The 23028-nt window shown below is 36.5% G+C and overlaps 1 protein-coding gene across 2 annotated transcripts in view; it reads left to right on the top strand.

The window, feature by feature from the left end:
- The first annotated feature begins 3715 nt into the window (after window positions 1-3715).
- btbd11a (BTB (POZ) domain containing 11a) overlaps window positions 3716-23028 on the top strand; it is a 123816-nt gene continuing 104503 nt past the window's right edge. The window contains exon 1 of one of the 2 annotated variants that reach the window (XM_084406750.1): window positions 3716-4846. In XM_084406750.1, the coding sequence (XP_084262876.1) occupies window positions 3979-4846 (868 nt within the window). In that variant the 5' untranslated portion in view covers window positions 3716-3978. The remainder of the gene's footprint in view (window positions 4847-23028) is intronic. The other variant, XM_084406749.1, reaches the window with a different exon arrangement.

Genomic DNA, 23028 nt, shown 5'->3' with positions numbered 1-23028 from the left:
TGTGATGAACCAATACACTGACTAACCTGTTATACTTTATAAAATGCTCTTCGTCGCATAATGTGAATGAACATTACTCTTTATCGTTTATGTTAATATTCATGGAATTGTAATGTCAGAAATGTTATTGATTATATCAAAACTATTAATAAATGCATAGAATTATGACAAATCATGTCTATGCAAACTCTGCTCGGAGTTTGCATGTATATACACTGCAAGCCTTGATTTATACATTTCCACTCCATAAGGACAGTTGAGGACTTTAGAGTGCAATCCTTGAAGCTGATTGGCTGGAGCTTCAGTACCCGGATAGGCACATGAGAAGCGACATGATCAAGCTCGTGTCAGTGCGCTGTTCTTTGCTGAACAGGGTGGCGCTCTTGAGTCGTGCTGTTAAAATCACCTTTTCTGTCTTTACAAGAAGTGTTGGAAGAAATGTATTTTCTGCGCTTTGTTTGCATCAGTCCTTTGCATGCATACAGTTCTTGTACTTGAGTCTCTGCATGATGTTTATCATTTTTAAGCAACATATTGCATTTTGTTTACTGTTTAGTTAGTTATTGATTATGCTGTTTGAAAACTGATAATTACATACATAGCCTATATGCGTAAGTCGGAGAAAGATCCCCCCCCCCCCCCCCCCCCACACACACATAATCGTTGGTTATTCGATTATTCATCTAAATCGGTAATTTAATTTTTTGTTAAAATCCAAGTATTTTACATTAATGACAAATATATAAATATTGAATTATATCAAAAGTCAAAAGTTTAGCTGGGGGAGCTTTTTAGCTTTTTAGCTTTTAGTGGGGTAATATGGCCTCTTTGAATAATTGTACATTTTGTTCTATAACAACTAAATTGCAAATGTTTCTATTTATTTCTTTTAATAACCTATAATGCATCATCATCATCATCCTGCACATGCTAAACATATATCTAAATACATATGTTACAATTTAAAAGTAAATGCACATCGTTCTTAAGGGGGGCATCTTCCCCCATTTTGATAAAAACAAAATAATAAGATTTAGGCTATACACAAATTATCCTTTATAAATCATCACACCTCTTGGATCTCTTAAAATTTTGTGTTGACTTATCGAGTTATGCTTTGTAATAGCCCCTGGTTTGTTTACGGCCCACTTTCTTTGGGGGAAAAAAACAACCCTTTCAGGTACTGAAAGGTCTTTGCTTTCCCAGCATACTCTGCACATTTAACACATTATATTGTGAACTAAGGATGTGTGCACCTTTGAACAAGATAATTTGTGTCATTTCAGTTATTTTGTCTTGTGGAGCATGTTATGCAACCATTATGTTCTAAAAAAAAAGCTAAATATCCAAGGACTGTGTAAGCTTAAGCATTATATGCACATCTGTATTTAGAAAGCATGATTTGTTATCCAGGGTTGATCATTAGTAAAGAAAATACCTGATATGTGTATATTCCAACCCCTCTTTCAGTTCAGACCTGCATCAGTGAATAAGCTTTGATGTCCTTTATAGAAGAGCGTTGGTCTGAGAAGCATAAAAATCAGAGTACCCCATTATGAATTATTTAATGTTACATGTCTGTGTGCACTTTTCCTGTAATTCAATATGTGTTATGATAGAAGCATGTAATTTTTAGCTCATTTGAACAAGAATAAGTTCAATAATTCTATTTGCCTCACTGGATAATTGAATTGGAAAATAATTTTCTTTTTTTAACTAGTATATCCAAATTCCTAAATGTCATATATTTAATCTATTTAAATTACCACTAACATAATGCTACCCTTTTATTTAAACGGCTGTAAGCATTTTTACATCTCGGTGTGGTGCACCATCGTTTTTCTTTCTATGTAGCATTATTTATGTATGAATCTTGGCATTCCAGTGAAATGGTATCTTGAAAAATGTCTGAATGTGTGAAGTTACTTGTGCAATATATCGCCAAGCATATAACATTATCCTTGGTATTTGTATAACCAAATTAAACCTTCCAGATGAGGAATGAACCTGGAGATCTATAGACTTAATTACACATTTCTTATTCATACTTGTTCTTTTTATCCTGATATAACCGTAATGGTTTCTGTGTATCCAGAAGATGGAGTACTTATGTGAGGTATACATAGGAACAATATACATTTTCGCATTTGTGTTTCCAGGCAACACGCAATCATGGAAGAAAATGTGAAGGAGAAATCTCAATTAAGAAGGACAACCTCTGTATCCCAGACTGCCGCTGCTGCGCACTGATTTATTCATATGCACACTGCACAGTGCATATCTAAGGTAATTAAAATATGTAGAATTGATTAACTGAAATAAAAGCACATACAAAGATTGAATGTTGTCAGTTAAAAAGTGCCTTTATTGACACTGCAGCACTAATTGACTTAGTTTATGTCTTTTAAGAAATGTTCATTTTATTGTCCATATTTTTAAGGATTTATTGAAAAGGAATAGATAAGGATCAGATAAGTTGTTTTGACAGTGTTACACTGGATGCAAAAAAGGTTTAATATAGATTTTGATAGTGAAAATATGATTATGTTTTTTGATAATGACTAAACTTTTGTGCAGTCTTTGAATTTTTTGTTACAAGCTATATTTTTTATTCATAATGTGTAATAGTCATAATGTTAACAAGTGGAAATTACAGGTTCAGTTCCTGCCATATCGATATACCACCATATTCACAAGCCTTGCTGAATGTCACATACCATCTTTACTGTGTATACCGTGTTTTGCATGATATTTAGTGATTCAGTAATTTTCTCATAGGTAGTGCTGTTATTTCCTGTTTTTTACACGTTTGATGTCCTAAATCTTGTATTTTTTGTGAGAATAGAGCAATAATGTGATATTAGAACAAGTGAGTGAGATTAACCAGTCAAATACAGACTAAAGGATATTTACACAATATCACCTATAGAGGGCGCCAGATACACAACAATTCTCCACCAATGCGCCAAACTCCAAGGCGTTCTCTTTGTGCTTATTAATAATGAACTTGATAAGGAGACAGATTGCCATGCTTCTCACTTCAAAACAATTAATTTTTTGTTTGTTTTTTTTTTCACGCCAGAACATTTGCATAGTTAAACACTCAAAGCCTAGACGTGTTTAAACCCATTCTCGTATTCCGTGCTTGTTTCGTTCCAGAACTTTTTGACAATTCTGGAATAATTGCCAGAGTTAAATTTTAAATGGTTTGAGACAGATGAAAGGTACTGAAGCTGTGCAAGAGATTGCTTTGATCTGCAAATTTCTGAATCATCGCGTAAACATCCTCTGGCTAAAGAGAAGGGTGTCGAGATGGTAAGAAAGAAGAGTGTTTAGAAGCGATTATGGGGTGTCCCTTGTGTGATCATATTAATACATATTTATATATGTCCAAATATGCAGATAAATATATTTTTCAATAAAAATCTTACATATGTGACACCTTATTTAGCTCTAATAATTTAATATAATAGTTTTATTGAAGACGCTACTATAAGACACTATTTGACTGATTAATTTCACGTTTTTAAAAAGAAAGAAAAAAGCACCCATAGTTTTGGAGCCTGTTGATTTGATAATGAGTAGGCTAATTCTCTTTCTGCATATATCCCTCCTTCCATAAAAGTGATTTATATATAAAATCCCTCCCCTATGAGTGTCTATTTGCATAGCTCCTCCCTAAATGAGTGGTTTCGCAGTGAATGATGCAGTGGTTGTTGAAGGCGTTCTGAGCTCTCGAATTACGCACGCAAAGTTGGGAGCAGAGGCGCGCGGTGGAGATTTATATATTTTTTCTGGTGACTTACCCAAACCATTAAACGAATTGTCACTGCGCGCGCTTGCAGATTGGTGTTTGCTCGTGAAATTAGGTGGCAAAACATTCCTATATACTGCTCCGAGGAGAGGGCGCGCCACGGGAACGCGCTTTGGATTTTCTTTAAAATATCAGGCATAAGCCTAACATTATGAGGTGCAGCCATGACAGGCAAGGGTAAGACAGCGGCGAGGACGCTGGAGGATTTAACGCTCGATTCCGGTTATGGTGGAGCAGCGGATTCCTTCAGGTCGTCCAGCGTGTCGCTCTGTTGCTCGGACACGCATCTTTCGTACGCGCATGGGGGCAACTGCTGGCATCTGACTGAATCCATGCACAGCAGACACAACAGTTTGGACACGGTCAATACCGTCCTGGCGGAAGACACGGAGATCCTGGAGTGCTCGGGCCAGTGCGCTAAACTGCCCGAGCTGGAGGAGGACGTGCCGTGGAGTCTTGGAGAGGTGGAAGGCGCGCTGCGCAAAGACGAGGACCTGTGCGTGGGGAACGCGTCGCGGGAGATCCTAGCCAAGCTCTCCGCGCTGGTCAGCCGCACGCTGGTGAGGATCGCCCGGGAGGCGCAGCGACTGAGCCTGCGTTACGCCAGATGCACGAAGCACGAGATCCAGAGCGCCATCAAAATGGTCCTCTCGTGGACCATCTCCGTGAACTGCATCACTGCGGCGCTCAGCGCGCTGTCGCTTTACAACATGAGCACGGGTGATAAGTTCAGCCGGGGCAAAAATGCCCGATGCGGACTCGTCTTCTCCGTAGGGAAGTTCTTCAGGTGGATGGTGGATAGCCGGGTGGCCCTGCGCATCCATGAGCACGCGGCGATCTACCTGTGCGCCTGTATGGAGAGCCTGTTCAGAGAGCTGTTCAGCCGTGTGCAGAGGAGCGCGCTGGTGGAGAAGGAGAACGGAGTGCCAAAGTTTTCAGTGGAGTCCCTGGAACAGGCCATAAATAACGATTCGGAGCTGTGGGGTCTCTTGCAACCGTACCAGCACCTCATTTGTGGCAAGAACGCAAGCGGTAAATGTTTGTTTATTTTTTTACACACACTTTTTTTTCTTTTCTTTTTTCTTGCTAATAGACACACTTAATATTTAGAAAGTGCATTATATTCATGCCCTTCTTGTCATTGAATTGAAACGCACTTGAAATCAGTCACAAACCTAATATGAGGTCAGTCAACAGTTGTTCTGTCCATCCACCTACTTGCCTCCTACCTGCCTCCTTTTGTGAAAGCACTATTGAGAGGGTGTTTCATAATAGTTGCTAGCATAATCAGATCCCTGCACCTCCTCGCTAGCCTATTGTGTATGATGATCCATACTTCATAAATGTGTTCTGCTTCTCTGCAGCACTGTTGACTTATTTATTTCTCAAGATAAATAAGTTATGTGGGAGGACATGAGTGTTGGTGAATCCCAGCAGGGTGTTTATTTTCAGACTTCTTATTCATTTAGACACTGTAACAGGTGCAAACACAACAGGAAAGGCTTCACACTGTTGTGCCGCAGTCCCTTTTTTTCCTCCACCTGTTGAAACAAACTCATTTATGGCTTCTGCCATGAGGGGCTTATTTTGATGACATAATCAAGGAGTCTTATTAGTAACATTTAAGATTGTTATCCATTTCTGAAAGTGATTATCAACTACATAGTCAGCGATCAGTTTGGGATTGGTATTTTTTTTATGGTTGAGGCAGATTCCAGCAAACCATAAAGATTCCTATGAAATTTCACACTTTGCTATTCATGATGCAGCTCCAGTTTACACTTGTTTTAGATCACCACAGGCATGCTTTCTCTGATGTGATGAATATTGGAGAGTAGACTGGAAGATCTAAAGAATAGAGCTGAATGTCCAGCTTCACATTAACACTGTTTGCATCTGTTCTAGCCACCCTAGTGATTGGTTTGAAAACTCTTATCTTTTTCTCACCCTCATGCCATTCCAAACCCGTATACTTTAATTCCTTCTGTAAAATAAAAAAGCTGAAATTTGGGAGAATGTACCAGTTGCTCTTTTCCATGCATTTGCAATGAATGGAGACTGAAGTGAACATAGACTTTGACTATACTTGCATTGAACAAAAAAAAAATATATATATATATTTTGACCTTCCTATTCATCAAAAAATCTTGAAGAAATGGGTCACCTTTACATCTTTTTTAAAAGCTTAAAATCTTCAGTTTCCATTTATTGTAATTAAAGAATGTACCTGGCGCTTCCCCCCCATACAATTTCACCTTTTATGTGCCATGCAAGATAGTCAAATGGATTTATGACAATGTGAGGGTGAGAAAATGATTTGTTCCTTTAATAGATTTTGGATTTGAGCTTGAAGTCCATTGTTGTTTTACAAAAATTATGATGAAAAACATTTTGTTCCATGTTATTATGGTTTTGTCCCTGCAGTATTCACATGAGTTAAAAGATCGACACCTTTCCAAATGCTGAGCTTTTGGAACATTTCCTGCAAGGCCTGTGTTTTTTGTAATGTCACTGTGGCCTTATAAGGTTCAATTTTGGAGAAAATTGTTGTTGCTCTTAGGAGCTTTTAGAGTACAGTGATTGCAGAACTGGTTAGTGATCAGCTTTTTCTATCTCAACCTTACTAAGCTTGAAGACATAAGACAGCTCTTTATGCATGAGCATGTCTATGTTTGTTATGCATTACTGATTTGTTGATATATTGGGGTTTCTCCTGTATGATTATCTAATTTTCTCCCTTTACCTTTGTTCTTTTCATGCCCGACTCCCCGCCTGTCTCAAATACGTGAAAGCCTTTTCAACAGTCTATAGTTACTTGAATAGCGGTTATGGTCAATTTTCCGTGGCAAACCCAGCAGGGTTGATTATCGACACGCGTAACTGACTGACCGTTTTCAGAAATAATGCTCTCTTCTTGCAAGAAAGAAGGAGAACAAAGAGACCAAGTTAAAGTGAAAGATGTGGAGGGACAAATTGAAAAAATGGCAGGAATGGGTGGAGAAAGGTGATGAAGGTGAATAAAATGATACTGAAAGAGAAATGACTTAAGATGAGACGGTGAAATGAGAAAGTTGGAAGAAAATTAGCGTGAAGACACCAATATTAGGATAAAAGAGCAAGAAGGACTGTCGATAGGTTTTTTTTTGTGTCACATGTAGGAGGTAAAAAGAGCAGACTGTGAGTCCCCGATAAGCCAAGAAAATGTAATTTTGGTTTTTGATATGAAGGGTTTTGTTGCCTCCCGCGAAATATTGCATCTCTTCAATTTCGTTCGGGAGCACAAGCTGTCCCTCCACATCTTTTATTGATGTATGGCTAATGTCGCTCCTCGATTTTGGTGTAATTTGTTTTTCATGAGTTGCTGACAGCAGTCGTTTCACTTGTTACTTGTCAAGCATATGCTACATGTCAGTCAGGAAATGTGTCCATTAAGACACCTGAAAAGTGAGAGGTAGTTGCACCGCCTAAATGTGCTTGCGAAATGTTGCTTTGGGGTGTTTTGAACTCGAAACCAAAGCAGCAGACGGTCAGCTGGCTCAACTGAGGCTTGTGAAGTCTTTGATGTATCATGTTGAATGTATGGCAGATTTAGGACAGACAGAGCTGGATGTTTTGGAGATTTAAAATGCAGTGAAGAACAGCCAGAGGCCCAACTTACTTATCAACTTACTCCATATGTCATTTCCAAAATCTATAAATCTATCAACAACATTTCTGTTATTCTGTTACACTAGCATTCAAAAGGGTCAGTAAATTTTTGCAACATTTTGGAAAGTCTTTTAATCTCACCAAGGCTGCATTTATATGAGTAAAATGCAGTAAAACACTAATATTGTGGAATAATTTTACAATTTAAAATAACTGTTTTCTATTTGAATAAACTTTGAAATGTAAATCCATTCCTGTGATGGTAAAGCTGCATTTTCAGCGTCAATCTACTTCCTTCAGAAATCATTTTATGAGATGCTGCTCATGAAACATTTCTTATTATTATCATGCTGAAACAGTTGTGCTGCTTAATATTTTATTGAAAACCGTGATACATTTTTTAGGATACTTTGATGAATAGAACATTTAAAAGAATAGCTTTTATTTGAAATTTTAATCGTTTGTAACAATATAAATGTCTTTTACTGACACTTTTGATCAAATCAAATCTGATTCACTGAAAATAATCAAAAGGAATGATTCAGCAATATTCAGTAGAATTGAAAATCACCAAATGTTTTGATGGTGCTTTTGTAAAGTGCTTTATGGTGCTTTTTGTCCAAATTATGTGTTGCATTTTAAATTTCCTGGCTTCTGTTTTAATGGTTTGATTAAATGTTAATGTTAAGAGAGAAATTCATGAGTACTGAGTAAATGGATTCTGAGTAAATTATCACAATTTGTGCTGTGTATTTCTAACAGCACCTTTTTATATGATCAATAAGTTATGACAACATGTTTTTACAATGCTTTACTCATCATAAGTTTTTCAACTTTCTTTGCAAGTTATACAAGATTCAACTAATTTAAGTCAGTTTAATGTCATTTAAGTTCAAACGACTTAAACATCCAAGTTGATTGTATCTCACATCATCCCTCCCACACTGTGCTCTGATTGAGCTTGACCTTGACGTGATGTCAAAAATTATTTCCAATTTTGACAATCCCTGATTTAGAAATGTCATGACCTGCCATGTATTTCTGTTGCAGTTACATATTGGTTTGCGTTTAAATCAGCTACAGATTACTCTCTGTAAGTCTTTGGTTACTATGCTGGTGTCGTCCACATGACGTATTGGTGGGGTCTGCTTAGTCAGTGTGCATGGTGTGCTGCCCCCTGACCTCTCTGAAGGATTAAACTGTAAGAATGCTGCTCCAGCAGGTGGCTGATGAGTATATTCTGAGCCCACGCTGAGCTCAGGCCAACGGTGAAACACACTTGTCAGCCGTGATTCTCTACAACACTCCTCTTCATGAGGGCTGCAGCACGGACAGCTCGCTGCCAGATTTCTCCCACTCCACACAAGCCTTTGGGGACCGTTTAACTCATTGATACACCTAATGAACTAGTTCTAGCCGATACGCCAATCATTATTTTCATGTTATGTCCGATAACCGATATGTGACCGATATTAAAATTCCACACTATTTTGTCTAAATAAAAACTAAAAAAAACTTAAATTGTTTTAAAAACTAAAATTATGATGACATAAAATATACAAATATTATAAAGAACTGTCATTTTAATATATGCTTACGATTGCACAGTTATTCAATTATTACTGTTTTTGAAGATTAAAGTTAAGTGAGCATTAGATTACAGCAAAGGTAATCTCAATGTAAAACTAGGGAAAATATGTTTAAATATTCAATATTGACCAATATTATTAAATATATATATAAAAAATAATTGTCTCATAACCAACATATTATATTGAATCCCAAATCCCCTTCAAGTTAATTCAGATTTAGATGTGACCAAACTTGACGACTGAGTTGTGTATTTGTTGTTGAAGTGTTTACTTTTTAATTATTTCATCTTTGAAATAATTGGTTAAAATAAACAGTTACTTATTGGTTGTGGACCATTTGCAAATAGAATATAGGCAGCATTATCCTAATGACAGAGGAATCAGCCAATCACAGTGACGTGGAGGCGCTGCAGTGTTACTTGAACTGGTTTAAATCGTTCTCATATCTCATATTTTGTAATATTCTTGTTGTTTTATTTTTATACAAATGTATGCTTCTTAGGAGGCTCTTGTGTTCAAAAACAGCTAGATGGAGTGAAATGAAATGGAACATGGAAATCAAAAGTTATTTTTCACTCGATGCATGGTCTTAAAAAGGACCTATATGCCCTTTTTCTTGATTTTGTTTTTGGGGTCTACTAGAATAGGTTTTCATTTTTGAATGTACGAAAAAAATCCATATTATTTTTCACATATTTTACATTATTGCAGAACCTCTCTTCCCAAGCTGTCTGTTTAGTTCCAGTCTCAATGAAGCCCTTCCTTCCGAAAAGCATGTTTCGGAAATCTCACATCTCTTTCTATAACCGGTCATGGCGACAAAACACAACTAAGGCAACTCAACCAGGCCTAGCACCCTTTATTTTGCATATGACTTTGGTGGGAATTATTTAAATGAGGAATATTGGGATTTGTACGTGCCTGGAAGAAAACTCAAGATTACAATCGAGAGTTTCAGGGAGTTCAGAAACCGTGCTTACTCATATAGAGAATAACTCCCTTTGGAGTGGACTTTGTGCTTTGTAACTTTCCAAACCTTTTTCATGCTCAAACATCAACATTACATACTAAAGAAAGTAGAAAATGTAAAAAGTAAGGTCCTCTTGTGGTAGAATGTTAAAAAAGTGAGCCAAGATGCAGTGGCCAAAGACGGTTGTTAGACAACTAGTCAATCATCCTAACCCATCTCTAATTCCTGGGATTAACCTGATGCTGCTTCATTGAACGGATTATTTAATGGAGATCTTTGGACATTCCCAAAAGCAATGCAAATCACGTTTGCATGCTACAGTTCTTGTTTTCTGCAGTCACGTTTCAGTCTCTGTGCACCAATAGAGCATGTATGTGGTTGCAGATTCTCCCTATTGACATGTAAGATTATTTTGTTAAATCCCATCTATTTGAAGTCTGCCACTGCAAGCTGTAGGAACTCTGATTCCAAAAGGAAGGTTTCATGGTACAATGAGTTCTTGTGTTCTTGACTTCCTTTTGATGTTAAAGTCCCGTAATCCTTTCAGATGTGTTGATGCAGCCTACATCATAATTGCATAATTACCGAACTGTTCTGAAGTCGCATGTGTTATTTCCTTGACAAAAGAAAAGCCTTGAGCTGTCGCAGTGTTTATTTATTTTTTCTATAGATATGAAGAGCATTTGTTGTTCTCCAGACAGTCATATCCTGATGTTTCTCTGCAATGTTTTCCTGTGTTTAAGATGAGAAGAGGAAGTTAAATGTGTTTGTATTGTGTTAAATTCCATTCAGTTTTAGAACAAGAACTTTAGAATTCAAATGTATTTGAAATGAAAACATTTTTCTTGATGTTTATATAGTGTGTGTGTGTGAGAAATATACATTAGCTTTAAGGCATAAACATCTTTTATTTATTTCATAAGGTGTGAACTTAAATGTCAAATTGCGTGACATAGAAACAAGACACCACTGTTGCACTTGCTTTTTACAAAATAGTTTAGTTCTGATGAAATCACGGTTTTACTGTTTCACATAATCTTTAAAACATGCCCAGAAGTTCTGCAAGACCCATGCGTCATTTATTTTACATTCCTCTATGCTTCGCATTATTCAAATGAATGTTACAGTTTCGCCTTAATTTTCAGTCTCTGATTTTGTCGAATTGAATTTCATTAAAATAGACATGGGTCCCATTAGTTAGATGTTGCTCTGTGGGAAGTAAATGAATGACTTGGTTGTCAAAAGCTGCATACAGTATTAAAGCATTGCACATCTCTGTGGCTAAACTCGTCTTAAACATCCTCTCGCTGGGACTATTTAAGGCTCTGCACTGGATGAACCCCAAAGGCTGTGTGAGATTGTACACAGGTGCATGTTGAAGCATTTATTTTCATTCTTGAGGTTCATCTATACCTAAAATATCTGGAATTTATTAACCAAGTACAGTGGTAGAAGATTCATCTTGCAGCAGTTTTTGTTTCATTTTTATGTTAAACTTATGAATGGCTATGCATGCAGTCATCCATGTTTGCTGATGAGTGTTTCCTGAATTCCTCTCAGGACTCTCCCCATCTGTATTTTGCATGCCACTGTTGCTATTGGAATTCAGCAAACGTGTCCCCAATTCACTTGTGATGTAATTCACAGACTTTTTCTGCCTCCTTAAAGGGATAGTTCACCCAAAACTAACAACACTGCCATCATTCACTCACCTTCATGTCGTTCCAAGGCTGTGTGGCTTTTATTCTTTTGTGGAACACACAAACAACAACATTCACTTTCATTGTATGGACAAAACCCCACAATTTTCAAAATATCTTATTTTCTGTTCCACAGAGTAAATTGTAACTGAATTTTCATTTCTTGGGTGAACTAACCCTTTAAGGCAGTCTATTTTGTGCCAGTTTCTAATATATAATATATACCTATTCTTAGGTAAAGTCACGTTTGACTCAGTGTGATGTGAGCCGGGCAAGCTGACAGATAGAATTGTGTAATGCCCTAGTAGTACATGAGTTTTTCAATTTGTTTGGCTTGATTCTTGAGTTCAGATGGGTTGGATTAAGGCATTCAGGTCACCCTAATGAATTCTGGGTTGTGCTCGGAAGAGCAGTGATTTTTCCTTTGAACAGAGTTTAAAAGCAGGATGCTATTGATTTTTGGAGAGATTTTTCCACCACTGATTTTTGCCGGAAAGACAGGAAACGGCCAGTATTTTCAACTACAAAAACACATTGTTCTTGGGCTACTGTTTCAGCGTTTACTTTAGTGATTTACCATTAAAACAAAAAAAAAAAATCTGTCAAGAAAATCTTGAGTCATTTTAAATATTTAATTATATTTGGAGTGCCAGGTTCTATAGTAATTCCTTTCAGAATATTTCTTGTAATTTAGCTGATGAATCATTCCCCACTTCAATCCGTAATTTCCTCTGATGGTGATTGTGAATCACAGCGTTGAAGCCTGGAGCTGTTTGACATGATGGCCATCTGGAAATTCAATGACAAGGAAAATTGATCTCAAAAGTGCAGTGGATTGCTCAGTTGTGTTCGTTCTATTGAAATGGAACAGTATTGAAGCATTTAAATTAGGGTTGTCACTTGTTTAACATTAAATTGAATTGCATAATATTGTGATTAATTAATTAATCAATACATTTTTGTTGAGAAAAGCATCCAAATAAAATAAAGACAATAATTCATTGTGGCAGATGAAAACATTGAATCGTAATGCAAAAAGTTTCATTTCTTTTATTTCTGTCACTGACCTTCACTCCACATTCAGTTGAATTCAGTCTGTCCGAATTCATGTTATCTTTTGTAGTCCATTTAATCGTGCATGCTTGCTCAATAAATGCACGTATGGTGGTGAATATTGCGATTCAAGTGTCTTTTGCTCTGGTGGCATCAGTGCCTGTGTTGTATACCGTGTCTGCCCATTCTGTCATGCTCATAAAGTTGTAATTAACAGTTTTCAAAAGGCCTCCCGTTCTTTTTCTCAGAGTCCTACTAATTACTGTTTTGCTGGCAGTCCCTGGAGAGAAGGGGAGAGTCCACAGAAACTGGCAAAATAATAAAGCGTCTTTCATTCGACAGAAGCCAGAAGGAAACAAACGATTAGTCTGACTTGGCAAGATGAAGGTGGGTGGCAGAAGTTTTTTTGGGTGCACTGACAGCAAAACAAGGGTGTTCATCTCCTTTAGGCCTGGAATATCGCATGGTTGACAAACTGGAGAAGTTGAGTTCAAATTTGGGTTGTACACACCAAACCACAGCATGTTAGAGCGTGTATGCCACCCATGAAGCCACGACAAGAGATTTACACCTTTACTGACTGACGTGTCATGTCAGGGCTTTGGCAAATAATTGCTGTTACCGATAATTAAGTTTCTACTGTTACACATAAGTACCAAATTTATTTATTTATTTATTTCAAATATTTTGTTTTCATAGTAAATAAATAAACAATATAAGCATAAATTCAGTAATACATAATATATTGGAAATTTTATTTCTTGCTCAGAAATAGTTCAATAATAAAGATAATGAAATAAATTCTTTATTTGCTTATTTATATATTTAATTTTATATACGTATTGACTATAATATATCATAATATTTGTATTTTAATTGTAATTTATATATATATTTGTATTTATATATATATGTGTATGTATGTGTGTGTGTGTGTATATAGTTAAAGATAATTAAAGATTATTATCCAGTGTGGGCAGGTGCAAATCCTGCTGGAAAATGAAGGAAGCATGAAGTGCTCTGAAAATGTCCTGGTAGACGGCTGCGTTGACTCTGGATTTAATAAAGCACAGTGGACCAAAGTCCTCTTTTCTGATGAGAGCAAATTTTGCATCTCATTTGGAAACCAAGGTCCCAGAGTCTGGAGGAAGAATGGAGAGGTGTACAATCCAAGATGCTTGAAGTCCAGTGTGAAGTTTCCACAGTCTGTGTTGGTCATCGGCTGGTGTTGGTCCACTGTGCTGTCCACTCAACGCAGCCGTCTACCAGGACATTTTCAGAGCACTTCATGCTTCCTTCAGCAGACAAGCTTTATGGAGATGCTGACTTCATTTTCCAGCAGGATTTGCACCTGCCCACACTGCCAAAATAACCCAAACCTGGTTCAATGACCATGGTATCACTGTGTAATTACTGTATGTGTGTGTATATATATATATATATATATATATATATATATATATATATATATATATTATAATGAAAGCACAAAAGTAGTTAAAGATAATTAAAGATAAATAAATAAAAAAGATTTAAAATAATGACAAAAAAATCACTTATACAAATTGTATATTGGAAATTTCATTATATATTGTATAATAATTGCACAAAATTAGTTATTATTATTAGTAGTAATAAAAATAAAGTAAGCAATTATTTGTTTTTAGCTATTTTCTTGCTTATTTATTTATTTAGTTTTATAAATGCATTTACTACAATACAATGTAATATTTGTGTTATAAATGCGCATATTTTGTTTAAAATAAATAAATAAATATACACAAATTCAGATATGCATATTATATATTGGACATTTTTATTTAATTATAAATTATAATGATTGCACAAAACAAAAGTGGTTAAAATAAATGATAAATATAAATAAATAAAACATTTAAAATAACAAAATATTTATTTATTTATTTAAGATAGTATAATATGCTTGCATTTTCGTTTTTTTGTTTTTATAATAAATAAATATAATGCATGAATAAATTAGTAATACATAATATATTGGAAATTGCAATATAAATATTATATAATGAATGTACAAAAGTAGTAAATATATAAATAAATACATTTTTGTTTTTGTTTTAAATGATTTCATTGTTTATTTGTTTCTACTTGTGTGCATTTATCTGGTTGTACTTGCTCTGGCTTTAGGGAGCCAACACCCTTATGCCTTTAGGGGGAACAGGTCTGTACCTGTGGTTAACTGATGTGGTGTGGAGGGGATGGGAACCAAAATAATACCATTGCAGGTCATCTCTAGTTTTCTCATCTCTTTGTCTCATTACATACATTAACTGGCACACATGCATATGCTATCACCCTACTGCCCACTCTCACCATCACATGCAGACATATAAACACACCACAGTCATACTCCATTCTCACACACTTACTGTTAATACTCATACGCCCACATGCAGGCTGCTTGCACAGTTACTTCTGCTTGCCACACCCTGTGCATGACATAGCAAAAGAAACAGGTCTTACGGCTTTGCTCTTCCTACAAATACATTATTTTACTCTCTATAGAAAAACATCTTTCTTTATCTGTTTTTCCCCCCCACCCACAGAAACTCCCTATGTGTACCATTAATTTATCTTCGTTTCCCTCTGGCTGCCAGATATGACGGCCCTTTTTTTTTAATTTTCTGCCAAAGAAACATGCAAGATCAGCAGGACCATGTAGTTTGTTGCTTTTCACAGCCTGGCATTGATGGGTCCGGGGATTTGAGAGTCTTAACCATTGGTATCATAACCTAATACCAACTCCCACAATGCAATTTACTATCTCGCCCTCTTTGAAATGAGAGGCTCTTTCGAGAATTGCCTTGAGACCACTTGTAAGAGAGATTCATATGTCGTAGTCTTTCATTTCGCTTTCAAGACACTTTAACGTCTCACCTAGCTAACATTTGTGTTATTACTTTATTTTACCCAAAAGCCAAGGAGTCAGGAAGAGCGGGGCTAGTTGTACTATTTATACTCCAGTAAATATTTATTAGGCTGAGTATACAGACCATAAACTTGGCTAAAAAAAATTAACATTGAACATCTCTCTTTATTACCCAAAGTTACAGTTGCTTTTGGAGCATGTCGTCATAAAAGGTGAATGTAATTTATCACAATGGGAACATGCCATTTAAATGATTATGAGCTAAATGTAACTATCACGGCCCGGCCTGACCTGAGATTTATGAAAATTATTATTAATTTAATTCTAATGTCCGATACTTTTTAAATTGTTTACAAGCAATAGAAGCCACTGCTAGAGAAAATACCTTTGTTTAATTGGACTTTTGAGTCAAAAACACAGCCCTTGTAAAAGTATCCCTAGTCAACCCTATGAGATATAAAACAGATTATCCTCAAACTGATATTTCTTAAAGCTGCATAATATAGCTCCTTGCACACTCAGTTTTCAACTATTGAATTAAATTCCTGAGCAGGATGATTAGTTGAACAATGTGAGGTGTGAAAAAATGTGAATCAGCAAAGCTGAGCTCCTTCAAAAGCAGCACAAAAGTATTGTGTGAAGGATGAGCAGCTCGGCATTCTCTCTTTCACACACATTATTTGTTTTCTCGCTCGCTTTATATCCATTTCCCTACCTCCCTTTTCCACTATCTTTTTCATACACCCACTCTCTCTGTTGCTAAGGGATCTTCACCTTGCATTATCCACTCTGGAAATCATTAACCAAGCCATCACTCTGTTTCCTGCACCAGCTTTATGTTCATAAAAGCCATAATTCACAAATATATCAACATATCAAACGTCCCAGCATTCACTGCCCATTTATCGACCCATCTTTGTTTCTGCATATGCCAATGCAGTAAAAATTCACTGCTGAGTATTAAGAGGAGCATTGCGTTAGAATGATGTGGGTGCAGAGGAGAGGAAAAAAAGCTCATTAAATGATAGCAGTCCACAAAATGTCATCATTAGGTCTTTCCGTTTCATCCCTCCATTGCTCTGGGAATCACAGTCCAGCTGTTCCAACACCTTCCTCTGTTTCCTCTCGTTTAGTCAGACGTCCAACTCGATTACCACTGCCTGACTGGAGAGGAACCTGCAAGCTAATGGTGTTTCTTTAGGGACTGTTGGGCACTTTCTTTTCTTTACATGTTTGGAAAAATTCCAGTGTTCCCAACAGTTTTTTATGTAAAATAATATATAAATGAAATAAAATATTACAAAATATAAGTTTGTAAATAATTATAATATAAAAAAATGTGTTATTAAAACAGACAATTGTATTTTTAAGCACGGAATTTTTTGAAATATTAGATATGAGCAACTGCACACATATGCAGATGGATTTTTGATGGAATATTGGTTGTGATAAGCTTTCCTTTTTGGCATGTGCAAGGTTCAGACATGGGATAAAGCCTATATCAAACAGCTTCAAAATTAAAATGAATGAAAAATGTTCAGAAAGTGTAAATAACGTTAAATGAGACCATTTAAAACATTTGTTTACCCATTGAAGCTATAACTGTGATAATGCAAGACTAAATTTAATTTATACATGTGAAGATGTGTAACATTTTAAAAGACTTTGTCAAGAATCTTGTGGAAGTGCATCTCTTTTTGATGTTTATAAAAAATGAAGTGTGCGTGAGAGGCGTTAAGATAAGCTTGTGTCTGTGTGTGGCGATGCATTGTTTGCCCTCCTGCTAAATGTGTAGGACTCTGGTACATTTCAATGAGTCAACAGTATCACGTAAGCCCTTTCTGACTGGATTTGTGTATTCCAGCAGTGGGTTTGTTTGTAAATGTGTGAGCGTGAATATTAAGTGATTTGTTGATGGACTGTGAACAAAGAAAAGTCAGCTTTATGTCACCAATAACTGCGTATGAGTCAGTCGCATCCGTATGCTCAATTACCGAATAATACTTAACACTTGACGAGCTGATTGATGCTATATTTCAGTGCTGTTATCTTCAAATGAAACCCCCTAGGCGTTGAGGAAGAACAGTTGAAACAATTTGAATTTATAATATGTTAGAAAAGCAATAATACTGTGCCTGGATTGGATCAAATGTGCCTTAAATATGATTTAAAAGATGTTATAACGACATTGTGAACTTTATATTTCCCTTTTTCTTCTTGGTCTGAACTAGTCTGAACTATATTTGACCTTCTTACTTTTCTCTTAATATCTACTGATGTACTTCATGAGGTCTGGAGCTCTTCTGTAAAGATACCTCTTCACAACAGTGGCTGATTTGCTCTATCACAGCATAAAGGTGAAGTGAGACTTTATTTCAATAATGGAACATAATTTAATGTTTATTTCTTCTTACTTAAAGAGATAGTTGGCATCACTTACTCACCCTCAAGTTGTTCTTAACCTGTATTGTTCTTAACCTGAGTTTTTTTTTTGTTCTGTTGAACACAAAAGAAGATATTTTAAAGAATTTTGGTTACCAAACAGTTGCTGGTCCCCATTGACTTAAAAAAAAAAATATATATATATATACTATGGAAGTCATCGGGGACCAGAAACGAAAATTCTTCAAAATATCTTCCTTTGTGTTCAACAGAACAAAGAAACTCATAGAGGTTTAAAACAACATGAGGGTGAGTACATAATGACAGAATATTTTTTGGATGAACTATCCCTTTAGGAAGATCTAACATTCTTAAATGCCTTCTTATTTTCTAACTTAAGAATAAAGTTAAGAATTTTTTGTATTCCCAAAAACATTTCTTTAGAATGTTCTTGTCTTTTTTTCTTACGGTTGTTCTAAAGAAAGCAAAATTTTAACAACTAATTAGAACCCCATAGCAATTGCACTTTTTTTTTTTTATTATTTAGCAGATGTTTAAGGTGCAGTAAGTGATTTCTGAGAAACACTGTTGATATTTGAAATCAACCCAAAAGAGAAAACACAGCCCTCATTTTATTGCTCCGCCCACAAAATGTACAAACACTCAATGCAAGAGTGGATGTCTCTTTATCATAGCTGAAGTGAATCAAGTAAAGATGTAAAGATGACAAACAAATGACAAAGATGAACAAAAATATGTTAGTCGCCAGCAACACAGCAGCTCCAGACAATTAATGACACTAGAAAAACTGTCCTGTTACAAATTCTAGCATCACAACAGCAGCATATCTGTGTTCTGTGAAACATACCAAAATGTTACTCTTGTATGGAGCTGAAACGACGCAACCCCGGTGTCCGTTTTCAGGCATCCCCGCTTAAGTCTCTCCAGCGCTGGAAAGCTTTTCTAATATTAACTCAAGTCCTAAAGCTCTTGCCTGATCATAACCCCTTCTTTTTCCAGTGATATTCCTTTGACCTTTTCTCTTTTGTAATGTCTCTCAGCCATCTCTCTTTCTACAGTCATTCTTCAAATCTCCCTCTTGTTCGCTCTCTCTTCCCCCATCATGAGTGGACACGCCCCCTACTGCTGATTGGCTACAAGTGTGTTTTTGTGGTGCTCGGTCTGAGCCACTTTCAACAGTGTTTCTAAGAAATTGATTATAGCACCTTTAAATGTGTTTTTAAATGTAGTACATACAGTTGTTTAGTGATTTAAGGCCATTTACAGTATATGCTAGTTTGCTGCTAAAAGGTTACGCATTTTAAAAATACACATTTAAAATGTAGTGTCTCGTTTTCTATTATGTTTATTGTGATGCATAGGCTAATATGTGTCCACTTATGTTTAACAGCAGCATTTAGCACTCAAGTTATCTTGTCTAAGAAGAGGCCTCTGTTTCTCACCTGTCTTAACTCTTCGCGGTCTTGCTAATGCAGTGTGTATGTAATGGGAAATATTCCTCATTTGACAGTTCTTGCCCAGTTGGCAGCAGCAGGTGTTGCTCTGTGGGCCGTCTTTATGTGTCAGCTCAGAAATATGGCGCACACTCCGGGGTCGTTCTGCAGATCCCTGAACCAGCTTTCATGTTGGCATTCTAAATTTTATCATGCTTGAGTTAAATGTGTCCCTTCCTTCTTGTCCACCCCCTTTCCCCACTCCTCATAACTGTGAAATTTCACGTTGGTGTAATGCAGCCGAAGTTTTAACTCCTCATTTTCACTTTTGATTGGGTGTACAGTCCCTCTGCAACACTTGTTTAAAGCAGAAAATGTATCTGGGTTGCAATGCCCACAGTCATTGGGGAGGGTGGCATATGTAAACCTAGAAAGTGGTGGAAATATTTCCGGAATGAGAGCACACCAGTGCTGTTTATCGCATTTCATGTTGTCAGAAGTCTGGTAAACACTGAAGAAATATAACATTATTACAGTATAAGTGAGACAACAGTTGGTTAATGCGTTTTTCGGCTTTCTCTGCAAATTAAATGAAACCATTTTCTCTCATAACATCAATTACAGGCAAAACACATTAGTGTTGTGCTGTAGTGCGTCTGACTTTGTGTCATTAATTAGAAAAGCTAAATTTAGTATAGCCCCCTAAGAAGTCATGTATTGTCATTTTCTGGATTTCTCTTGATCAATATTTACTTAGGATTTTCTCATGTCGTTATGAGTCTTTACCTTTTGTCTAAACTTCAACGTTTCTGACATTTATACCATCTGAACAGATTTGAGGTACAATTTATTTATTTTTTTGTCCAAAAATTAGTGAGCTGTGTCAGCACATTTGCCAATACATTTGTCAATATGTTGTGCCATGTGGGGGAATAATGTTGAATACAACACCATCTGCAGTTCACAATTGTGACAATTGTTAAAATGTCATGGTTGTGCACAAGAATCATATTGATGTTATTAATAATTTGAACTATTCATAATGTCGGAATCGTCTCGTTGGCGGAGAGTAATAATCCTGTTGCATCAGTTGCTTGGCTTTGGCAATTCCAGCTTCAACCTTCTGATACCTAATGTCCATATTTACTTATATAATGAAAAAGATTGACATTTCCTTTGTAATTTATTCCCTCCATCAAAGATTTAAAAGTGCCGTGCTGCTTTTGATATTCCTCATAGCTATTTGCTTAACATTAAGCTATCAAACTTGACTCCAGTGACAACCATCAACTGACCTTAGTTTAAATAAATGTATTGTAAATGATGTGCCTGTCCGTGTGATGGATAGTGTTGTGAGTTTTTCCTTTATGCTGTTAGCACACATGGCACAAGACTCCCTGAGGCGGACAGAGTTTGTTGATACTGTAACAGGATCTCCCACTATCCACACAGTAGGTTCTACCACTGCTGATTATGTACACACAGCACACAGCTACACATCTTACTTGGGCTGTTCCAGTTATGGAGAAAGAAGAAAAACAGGAGGACTGTGGGGGATGCTCTGAAGGAGTTGTAGGTTATTGGGGTGCCAGGCCGGGCTGCGTAGCCTACTTAGTGTACATCTGCAACTAGGCCAGACTGTTCCTGAGAGCAGACGTGCCAAATGATTCAGCAAGCCAGAGAGTCCGCTGGGACTGAAGTGTCCTCCAGCACAACAGGCACAGTAACACAATTTTAGAGTGTTTTTTTTTTTTTCATTTGTAACATTTTGCAGTTATTCCATATATAAGTGCGCACTGTTTCTGAACTCCCTAAAACGCATCGATTGTAATCTTGAGTTTTCTTCTGGGAATGTACACATAACAAATATTCTTCATTTAAATGATTTCTGCCAAATACATATGCAAAAAAAAAGGGGGCCAGGCCTGATTAAGTTGCGTTACATGTGTTGAAACTCAGCACATTTAATATATAGAAATTAATATTTAACCTAGATTATAAAAGTATTTTTCATTTATTTGTCATGATACCTAAATCATTAACTAACTGAACATTTTTGTGAAGTGTTCACTCTTTTGTTATTGTTTATGTATAAATATGTATTATATTTATTAGATATTTTTCTTTTTATTATTATTATTTGTTATATGCTATATTATTTATTATTCATAATGCTTATTTATAAATTATATACCATGTACACCCAGTATTAACATCATCTTGGATGATCAGATTGGATCAGAAAGTGGATGTTAATGAATGTTAAATACAGGAGTAAACTGGGTCCAAAACATTTGATCATATAATCAATCAAACCACATTCTGTGGAAGTTGAAAACGAATTTTGGCTTCATATCACAAGCATTGCACTGAAATTAGTGTTTTCAGCTTCGTTTTAAAAACATAACTTTTTTTTATATTTATCTCTTGCCATAGAGATATTTAGTATGTCATCCCTCATATCAACAGTAGTTACACACACCTTGAGAAACATATTTGAATTGAATAAGAATCCCACTAAAAGCATTGCAGTGAGATTACAATTATGTGGGTAAAAGTATGTCACCTTATGGAGCATTTTTGATTTGAGCTTTATTAATATGGAATAGCAGTGGTAAGTGATTTAAAATCCTTGTCTGTCTTACCTGAGCATATAATAATCAGACAAAATGAAGAAAATACTTTCCCAAAGCAGTCACGCATCTACAAACAAGCAATGTCACAAAAAGTGTCACATTTTGGGCCCCTGTAGTTTACAGACCATGCAAAAGAGAGCAGATCGCACTGTTTCCAAAGCCCCACAGCTCTTTATTGCAGTACAAAGCACACAGACGCACACACACCTCATGAGAAGGAAGCCGGGGAGGCGGGGAGTGTTAGTGCCGCACCATGCTAATCAGAGCAGGGAAATGAGGCGAGTCCCACACAGGGCTCCCACACCTAGAGGCCCACTCACTTGACAGCTCTGATGGATGGAAGTGTCTTCTCATCTGAGAAAGAGAAAGATATTGGGAGGAAGTTGAGGAAGTGCACTGCAGGTATATGTCGCTGTTGGGTTCTAACCTGCTTGATTTAGGGTACTTAACAAAGAAAGATGGAGGTGGAGATTGAGGGGAAGGAGCGAAGGCATAATTAGTCTCAGCATCAGACGGCACACCCACACACCGTCTAACGTATTTTGAACAATAATGGCGAGACCTGGCTGAAATCATCAGTTCAAATCGAATTGGATGGCTATTACATAATATCCGGTAGGCATAGTGTGCACAGGTCTTTTTTTATTAGCCTGATGGGAAGCAAAGCAACAGTCTTCTACGATAAACTCTTCCGAGAAAGAACTAGACAGGGCATTTTGCAAGTTTGCATGTTGCATTGCATTGAATCTTAGGGTGTGTTCACACTTGGCAAGTTCGGTTCGATTAAAACGAACTCTGGTGCGATTCCTCTGTTAGTGCAGTTCATTTGAATAAGTGTGAACGCTGCCATCCGAACCCTGGTGTGCACCAAACA

This window comes from Rutilus rutilus (genome assembly GCF_951802725.1).
Source record: "Rutilus rutilus genome assembly, chromosome: 4".
NCBI lineage: Eukaryota > Metazoa > Chordata > Actinopteri > Cypriniformes > Leuciscidae > Rutilus > Rutilus rutilus.
Note: the sequence above shows the minus strand (reverse complement) of the source record. Positions and strands in the feature narration are given on the sequence as shown.